Consider the following 9489-nt stretch of genomic DNA (forward strand, 5'->3'; position numbering starts at 1 on the left):
TAGAGCTGAACAAGCTTTGAGCCAGGGTCCAAGCTTGCCCGATGATGCCGACGGTGCGGCCGGAAGGTACCCGAGCTCCATGATGGCGCCCTCACAAATGTGAGGACGCTAAGGTCGTCGTCGAGAGCGAAACGGTCGCGACACCCACGGGCATCGCTCGTGGAGCTTTTCACTCGAAATCTCCCTCGTGCCACACCTAGAATGAACCAGTAAACGCTGGATCTATATGATGGAGAGTCGAATCACATTCATCCGGAGGCAAGACAAGCTAATCAGTTCAGGTCGATCAGCCAGGAGTACATGAGTCGATGGACCATACTATCTAGCTGCTACTACTAATAAATCCAAATCCAAGACACAACGGTAGGACATTCTTTGTTAGAGGGTTATCATTCAGATACGGTCCCTTGTCTCCCCCTCTGCACTGCTAATATAAGCTTGCACGGTCACCGCGCGCTGCCTTCAACTTTCTCAGAGACATGCATGCCGGCGCATGCATGCATGCATATGCATAGGATGAGCGAGATGCACGCACGCACGCAGGCACGCATGGTGGTGGATCGATAAGATTGAGAGCTAGGTGTGAGGGCCGGCCTCCAGCTGCTGGTCCTGGGGCGCCATCCTGTTGCGGTTGACCCAGAAGGAGCTGAGCACGCGGAGGCGGTGGAAGTAGTCGGAGACGGCGAGCAGCGACCGCGCCATCTGCCGCGCCGTCAGCACCTGGTGCAGCCGGTGGAGCATCTGCTGCCTCAGCTTCTCCGCCTGCATCCATCCCATGAAACAACGACGATCAGTGCCAGATCAAAGCATACACAAACGCACATGCATGCATATTGACGCTCTGCGATCGTCACGCCAGGATCAGCCAGCAGCAGTTGATTAATTACAGTATGTGTACATGCATGCGACGGCAGGTTGCCTTAATTAACAGTAAGCATATAATTCATATGATGCGGGTGGTTCTGTTTGTGGAATCCATGAGAGAGCAGGTGAAGGGCGGCCTAAAGCCCTAAACAATGCGTGCACCTACTATGCCCAACAAGGAAATCAGAGGTCGGTGAACAGATTAGCTAGATCCTACTACTGTTTGTTAGCCTTGAAAGATTGTATTGTTAATACGTACTAGTAGCTACTTATAGTTAACTAATCACGCGTGCCGATCGATCCTTGCTAGCTACCTCAGGTGTCCATTTTCGGGATGGCGACAGTCGCGTGCTTTTCTAAAGTTCAGAACCTAATCCATCCATATATACACATGCATCTAGACTGTCAGTGGTAGTAAGTATAATCTAGCTAGCCGCCTGCACGCTAACTAATTAATCTAATCAAACGCAGTCTCAATCGATCGATCGATCTAAATTAATTAGGTGAACCATCCGTTGTACCCTGTCAACTAATTAACCAACTCTACATATATTTGGCTCGATCGATGGATGGGTCGCAGCTCTAACAGAAACACTAGAGCGACATGAAATGCAAAGTAATGAAGAGTGATGGAAAGTGACCTGTCTGACGAAGCCTTCGAGGGTGGTGAGCTTGTGGACGGCGAGGCCCATCTGGCCCATGTAGTTGGAGACGTTGGGGGTGGAGCAGCAGGTGAGCGCGTCGGAGACGACGGTGTCGGAGAGCGCCTGGTAGAGGGTGTCCAGGCCCTGGCTCAGCGCCTCCTCCGTCTGCACCGCCGATTGCTGCAGCCCGTACACCGCCACGATCTGCTGCTCCGTCAGCGGGTCCACGTGCGAAAGCACCATCTGCCACCACCACCACCCAAATTAAATCAAGATAAGAGATCGACCAACATAAGAGAATGATTCAGTTACAGTTGTCAGATCGACATATGCATGGCATTTCCACAAACAGGAGGGAGGACAGAAGGAGACGCCATTTAATACTGCCCCAGAGTGCGTCGCAAAGCCATCGATCGTGCCCGCCGCACGCGCCGCGGAGACGGCGGGGCATGCCTGCCTGCGCGGCGCAGCGGGGATCGAGGGCCGGCTGGCTAAGCTCTTCAATGCGCGCGGCGGGAGGGAATCGCCCGGCCGGCCCGGATCCATGGCAGGTTCCCTCCCCCTTACCTAGGCCCCTAGCTGCTGAAAACGAGAGGATTCTTGCAGGCTCGCGTCACCCGGCGCCGAAATGCGCATGATGATGGACTACACAGGCAAGCCGAGTTCACCATACCGATCGAGTACCTACCGACTCCTCTCGCACGACTTGAATGCCGCGCGCGAGACATGCATGCATGGCTACCTATACCACCTACACCAACACGACCGAGTCTGAGACATGCGTGGATGGAGCGTTTGGCTTTGCTGTATCCATCCATGTCGCAAATCTTGTAAATGAACCTGGCTAGGAGTATAGGCTAAAACTCATAGAAAAATTCCTGGAAAAACTAAGTACGAGTAGTATGCATTTTTCCCTCGCCAAAGAAGAATTAGATTAACTCGTGAATCTCCACTGCAACTCTCCAATCACACTGTTATCTATTTATTCTAACGGTAAATCGCTCTAATATTTTGCAAAAAGTCTTAATTGCCCACATTTCAGACCATCTTTTTAAACTCAGTGATTTGCAGTTTTAAATAATCAGGTGGTGAAGTTCTGTAAAATTTTGTAACAATTGAGAATGAGCAAAGCCATCCGAGTAGAAGAACATGGACAAACATCTGCACTGCCTTTCTTCCAAGTAAGAGTACATGCATGATTCCCGCAAAAAAAAAAGAGGTACGAGTACATGATTTTCCTACGAAGCGTGTATCGAAACCTCTACTATATACTTGACCACTAATTAATAATACTAGATGGCATTGCCACAGAAATCTTGTTAAAAATAATTGTATTAATAGGTGCTGGAAAAAATTAAAACAAATGCAAAAGTGTTCTGGATTCACATTGAATTAACAGAATATCATTTTCTGTATTAAAAAAAATGTGAACCATGAACTTCGAAATTATGCTCCAAGTATCTAACACATATACCATATATGGCAATATAAAAATTAACTCAAAAAATATAACTTATGAGTGACATGCATGGCTTGCTAATGTGGTGTGGTTAAGTAGAAAAAGTGTAACTTATGATTGCCATGTATATATATGTGCTGATGTGGGGGCATGCTTAGAAAAATTATGCGGTGGATTGCATGCAAACAAATGTAACTTACTATGATTTTTTATTGACATGCATAGATGCTGATGTGGCATGACTCCATGCATCCTTACAAAAATTTGGTAGAGGGTTGTAGCTATTTACGAGTATATAGGATGTTGTTTTCATTTTTCTTAATTTGTACAATTAGATTCATAACAAAAGAATATCTCAAATAGTTTTATATTTAATTTTTTATAATCATACAAGGATTAAATGATCAAAATAATGGCTCATTTGGTTCTAAGTTTAAATGGTCAGCATTCAAAGATGCTGTAATTCCTGACTTCCTATTCCACAAAAGTTCAAATCATTTGCCTTTTTTAGTTGAGCTGAAACCCTTTGCCATGTTACCTTAAATAGAAAGCAAAATATATCTCAATTGGGAAAAAAAGCGTACGATGGCTTTAGTGAACTATACTTCTTTTTTAAGGATTCAGTGAACTATACTTCTTTTTTAAGGAAGGGATTTGGTACAACTATACATGTTCAAAATAAACCTTTCTAGCTAGTGAACTCAATGAAAACTGAGGTAACTATGGGAGGATTTAACTATGGTGTGGTCTGGAATAAAGTAATTTTGGTTCCTGAAAATTTCTGATATACATTTTTTCAGGTGTTCAGAAGGATATATATACCCACTTCAAATTTTTTTTATTTAAGTTTCCCCAAAAGGCAAGAAAATTCACCCCATAATGTTAGGCAAGAGTTGCGGCAACTGAGATCGAGAGGTGGTGACTGCGACCGACAGTAGATCTAGGGCTAGGGTTAATCCAATCTGAAGAAAGAAAACGCGCCATGTGAAGAGACGAGTACCTTGATGACCTCGGAGGGGCGGAAGCCGCCGAGCCAGAGGAAGCAGCGCTCGGCGGGGCTCCTCCAGACGCCGGAGATGAGGTGGAAGACGTCGCCCTTGATGACGGCGTCCTTGATGGCCAGCACCTCGTCGTGGTGCGCCAGGCAGCTCTCCACGTACATCTGCAGCTCCCCCTCCGGCAGGTGCTGCTGCAGCGCCGCCCGCAGCTCGTACATGAGCCGGTTGTGCTCCTCCTGCCACCGCGCGTACTCCACGTCGAACATCGCCGCCTCTGCTGGCCAATTGCTTCGAATTAGTAGCTAGTACCAGCGCGACGACATGCATCTGAAATTCTGAATTGCTCAAGGACGGGGATGGAGATGGATGAATGGGTGGGTACCTGAGCTGAGGCCATCGATGCCGCCGAGACCTTTTCCGGCGATGCCTTGCTCGGCGAGGAGGCTGCTGCCGGGGTAGAGCACTCCCTGTACGCACATACACACATGAATAATGTGCATACCCAGACTGGATCGAGAATGAGGAGAGAGCGGCTTTGATTTTCTTGCAGATACGTACCTGAGCTCTTGCGCTGTGGAGTTCTTGCTCGATCTGAGCCAGCCTGATCCTGCTGGACTCGAGCTGCTGGATGTAAGCCTGTTGCATTGCATCAAATAGGGAAATGATAACAGTTAATCAATTGTTCATTGTGTACAAAATGAGGCCGCCATTGATCGTAGAGAGAAGAATGTCAACCAATTAAGGTTTGTTTTTCATGTAGCATAGCATACGTATTTTGCCTTTTCTGCCACTCGTTTTCTTGCCATTTGGGTGTTATAAAACTGTTGCTTGGCTCACTCACCTTCTTCCTCAACCTGCTCTTCCTCGCCGCCTCCCTGTTCTGGGCTAGCCTCCTTAGCGTCTGCATTTCGTCAATTGCCAGAAATTGAGTTGCATGTCCAACACAACTACAGAAAGAAACACTAGCAGCACTACTGCCTATATATGCTTGATTTTTCATAAGCACACTTGGCAATCAAGACAAGTTTAGTTGGTTGTTACTTTTGGGTCGCGTTCGCCGGTGGATAAGCCCCTCTTGTGCTCCTTCTGCAACCACGCCAAAAGAGATCAATAACATATATCGTCAGTCAATATGACACGGGGCCGGCAGCTGAATTAACAACAAATCTGGCTAGCTAGAGACAGTTGGGTTAGTTAATTACGTGAGCTGAACTGGTAGGTAGCTGCTCTCCCACGGTCAGACTCACCTTTGTCAGCGGCTTGACATCCTTGTTGTTGCTGACCCCTGCGGACTCGGCGGTGGCGAAGGCGGGTTGTTGCTGCTGGTGCTGCAGGTGGAGGTGGTGCTCCTGCTGCTGCCTCCTGCTCCCCGCCGCCAACTCCTCCATGGCCGCGGCGGCTGCCTGCTGCTGGTGGTGGTGGTGATGGTGGTCCGGCGACGGCATCTTCGACCCCACGGGCGCTGGCGACAGGACTAGACCAAGATCCCCCTGCACGCCAATCACATCACAACCACAAGGATATTAAACAAGGGGCCAAACATCAACAACAAAACCAATCATGAGCAGGTAATAGGATGTGAGATCGATGCAGTTGTGGCGTAGTACGTACCTTTGGTGATGGCTCCACATGCATCGGCTGGGAGGGGAAGATGTTGAGGGTCTCTGCATCCATGAACAAGCAGCGAGGGGGCAAATGAGTGAGCAACGGCCTGAGCTGATGGAAGGAACCGAGCTTGCTAGCTAGCTAGAGGTTGATGCACATATACAGGAGCTCGCTCGCCCGCCACTGGAGCTGTGGAGGTTGCTGTCGTACGTTCTCGTGCGGACAGGAACAAAATAATCATGGCAGGCGCGTACAGCGGCAGCGAGATCGCTGGCGCTCTGGCGGTACGAGCTGGTGGTCTGGACTGGCCGTCCTGGCGCGCGACACACGAGAAAGCTGGGCTGGGCACTGGGGTACGGGGAGATACGGGGCAGTGGAGCGGGGCCGGGGCAGGAGGGATGCGCACAGCTTAGGCATGCATGCTCCTGTCCTGTCCTGCCTGCGCCTGCGCCCGAACCGGAGGAGAAGCGGGCCGGGGAGTGGATAGGGCTCGGATCGGGTCAAACAAACACCACAGATGCGGACGCACGCCATTGCAGGCGTAGTGGTGGTGGTGGTGGAGTCCGGAGGCGGAGATCATCCCCTCTGCGTGCATGTGTCCGCGCTCCGCTGCCGCGGGCACATGCGGCATGCAGCCCCGTCGCGGCCCGCGCTCGCCGCGAAATGATTGAGCGGCGTCTGTTACATGTCACACTCACGGTCCGACCGCCCAAACCGCAAAGGAGGAGAGAGAAAGGGGAGATGAGAGAGAGAGTTTTGTTGTGTTGCATGCGTTCCATGGACGACTTTGAGCAAGCAAGCAAAGCAAAGCATATGTGTTCTTGGAGGGACTCCACAGCACACCACATGGTCCTCGCCGATGGCAGGCCGGGCACTGCAGATTTGCAGAAGAGATCGATCCTGGTCAAAATGGGGTACCTGCCTGAGAATCTGCCGCAGGCCGGCCGGCCGGCCATACGATCGTTTTCCCTAAAACTCCGGAAAAGGATGCATGCGCCTTTCTGCATGCACCAGATCAGAGCTAATCGCTGGGCGGCATCTCTGTCTCTCTACAGTCTACACCCATCACATCTATTGATCTATATTCCTCTTCCTATATGCGCCAAAGTCCTTTCCTTTTGATGGAATATATGTAATGTATGTGTGATGTGCCCAAGTTGACACATCAGTTTCTGAGCCTTACCTACACCCCCCCCCCCCCCCCCCCCCTCCCCATTAACTACCGCTCCCGATTAAACGCACAATTAAGAAAGCGCCAATCAACTTTAACCGTCACTTCGTCATAACACTACACGAAAAACACCTGCATTTAACCCCTGCAAAACTGCCAAAAGAAACTGAAATTGACCCCGTTTTCTTGCAAGGATTTCATGCGTGCACTTACGGCGCTGCTCTTGCTGCGTGGAGGCGTGGCCGTGGTCGAGGTACATGAACAGTGCCTGGTCCAGCTCCCCCAGATGGTCATACACGCCTGATGCCTCCTTGCTGCTCCTGCATGCATGAGACTAGTCACAATGGGTAGTAACTTAGACTAGTAACATGCATATGTTACTAGTCAATGTTACTACCTCCACAATGGGTAGTAACATATGTGTTGTGTCATGCAACACTTCATTTATTATGTTGTAGACTCATCTTTTCTTGATATATGTGATGTTACAGTAACTAGCTATGTTACCACATGCCTCTCTTTCTTCATTAATTACATGCCACATCATCTATTTTGCCTAAATAAGTGTGATGTTACCACCTATGTTACTCCCACTGTGGGTAGTCTGATTGTGTAACAAAAACTCATAAGAATGTATGACACTAATTATATGGGTGGTGAAAACAAAGAGGTGATCGATGAGCTGAAGCATGCATGCATGCACAGGGTTTGAGGAACCAGTAACCACACACACATCATCATGAAATCATGCGCGCGCGCTGCTGCCATGAGCTAGCCTATGAATGTGTGATGCTATTATTGTGGCCTGGTCCAACTCCAACCCCTCCTCCTCCCTGCTCTGCGCTCGCTGCAGGAGGAGTGGGAACAGGAGGGTGTTGTGGAATCTTCTCTAGCCTTGCAGCACTACCACTAGTAGGAGTAGTAGGCGGCATTTATTTGGCAGCCCAGGAAATATGCTTGCATGGCATGGCTAGCCCCGGAATTTCTTGTGTGCAAGATATGCTCATTGAAAAATATATGTAAAAGCATGCATGCATGGTACATACTACTGGATGTATGTACTGCTAGTGCATGTATAGAGTGTAGTACACAAGTTTGGCACTTACTATGTATAAATAATGTTTTGTCCTAATCAGTTAATTTATGGCAAGTGTTCTTGTTGTCATTCGGAAAACAATTAGTGCTAATTAGTGTACCTAATGTCCAAAGGGAAGACTAGTGAGTTGTTAATTTCCACAACAATTCAACTATCTGAACCGAATTAACAAGCCATGACAATTCAGCGATCCTCCTCCAATTATCAGAACACAACAATTCAACTATCTGCACCGAAGTATTAAGAAGAGAGGCGCCGATTTAAAACCGAAACTTGCTTCGCACATCGTCTAGAATTTTTCCTCCTCTCGGAGCAAAAGACAAAGAAATAAATAAGCGATAAAATTGTCAAAGTACTTGGATCTGTCATATCACAACCATATTCCTAATCTAAGAATCATCACTTGACTTTCCAAGTTTACATTGGCAAAGAAAGGCGGAGATCGACGGATGAACATGGATGAAAGAAATTCAGTAGAAGAAGGCAGGTTCCCTAGCCTTTCTATTAGCTAGTTCATGTTTATCAAGAAACAAAGATAGAAACCAATTAAGACAGGCAAGATCAAGTATACAAACCCGTTGCAAGAACCACGCAAATCGAGCAAATTAAGGAACAGCTGAAGAAATTTCGCCGAAAAAAGAAGGAAGAGTTGAAGAATCAGAGAAAACATGAAAAGCATAATAAAATCCAGTCGAATTCCCGGATCGATACGGATAGATCAAAGGCATGCGAGAACAAACAGGGAAGCAAATTAAAAAATTCAATTGGATTCAAGTGAATTGAGAACCGCACATGAAGCTCGCGGCGGCGGCGTGCATGGAGGAGGAGGAGGACGAGGAAGGAGGGGCATGGTGATGTTGATGGCTGCTCATCCCGAAGGTGATGTCCATCTCCAGCGGCTGTTGCTGTTGCTGTTGCTGATGCTGCTGGCTGATGATCTCCTGCTGTCCCTGGCCTTCGCTCATCATCATCTCGAGGGAGACAGACGCCGACGGCGGACGACACACACGCACACACAAGGAGGGGGCTACAGCTTCCTCTCTCTTTCTTTCTCTCTGCGCCTGCGTCTGCGTCTACGTATGTATATCTCCGGCCGGGCGAGACCTAAATACGGCTGGGTTTGACTCTAGGGGGGGCTAGCTGCCAAGGCACCACCTCTCTATCTATCTATCGACCTAGCAAGCTATCTTCTCCGCACCAGCAAACTACCCCGCAGCCGGCCGGGCGCCCGGCATGACCTCGGTCGATCTATCTATCTCTCTATCTCTCTATCTATCCGGGGAGCCTAGCTCGTGATGGCGCCTTGGAGCCTAGCTAGCCACTGCTTTGCCAACAAACCACTACCAGTTCTCCTCCCCCCTTCGCCTCTCTAATGACGCTCTTGTCTACATGTAGTATCTCCTTTTGCTTGCTTGTGTGTGTGTGTGGAACCGACTGACTGTAGGTCTATGGGTTCCAGAAGGGCTGAGGGGCCATTAATGGCGAAACAGACTTTCTGTTCGGCTCCATGCCCTCTTGCAACTAATGGCGCGCTTGCAAACACCCCGCTTTTCTCCCTCTCTTCCTCTCCCTTCTTTGCTTTGCTTTAACCACCCCCGCAACAACAACAAAAAAACCATGGCTAGCTCTCTCTGGTCTCTCCGCGGGGAGGG

General features: G+C 48.9%; 1 protein-coding gene across 3 annotated transcripts; it reads right to left on the reverse strand.

The window, feature by feature from the left end:
- Positions 1 to 225: 225 nt before the first annotated feature.
- Positions 226 to 9247, reverse strand: LOC123121929 (transcription factor TGA2). Of its 3 annotated transcripts, none has more exons than XM_044542025.1 (11): positions 8630 to 9247; positions 6955 to 7055; positions 5577 to 5629; positions 5213 to 5455; positions 5007 to 5051; positions 4807 to 4866; positions 4524 to 4601; positions 4348 to 4432; positions 3968 to 4242; positions 1506 to 1751; positions 226 to 762 (listed from the first exon to the last, which is right to left on the reverse strand). In XM_044542025.1, the coding sequence occupies exons 1-11, from the start codon at positions 8806 to 8808 to the stop codon at positions 577 to 579; spliced, it is 1551 nt and encodes a 516-aa protein (XP_044397960.1). In that variant the 5' UTR covers positions 8809 to 9247; the 3' UTR covers positions 226 to 576. The 3 variants fall into 3 exon arrangements, with proteins under 3 accessions (XP_044397960.1, XP_044397958.1, XP_044397959.1); XM_044542023.1 differs by having other exon boundaries at positions 6955 to 7061; positions 8630 to 9241; XM_044542024.1 differs by having other exon boundaries at positions 3968 to 4239; positions 6955 to 7061; positions 8630 to 9214.
- Between the last annotated feature and the right edge of the window lie 242 nt (positions 9248 to 9489).

The sequence above is a fragment of the Triticum aestivum genome, chromosome 5D (assembly GCF_018294505.1).
Source record: "Triticum aestivum cultivar Chinese Spring chromosome 5D, IWGSC CS RefSeq v2.1, whole genome shotgun sequence".
Lineage (NCBI taxonomy): Eukaryota > Viridiplantae > Streptophyta > Magnoliopsida > Poales > Poaceae > Triticum > Triticum aestivum.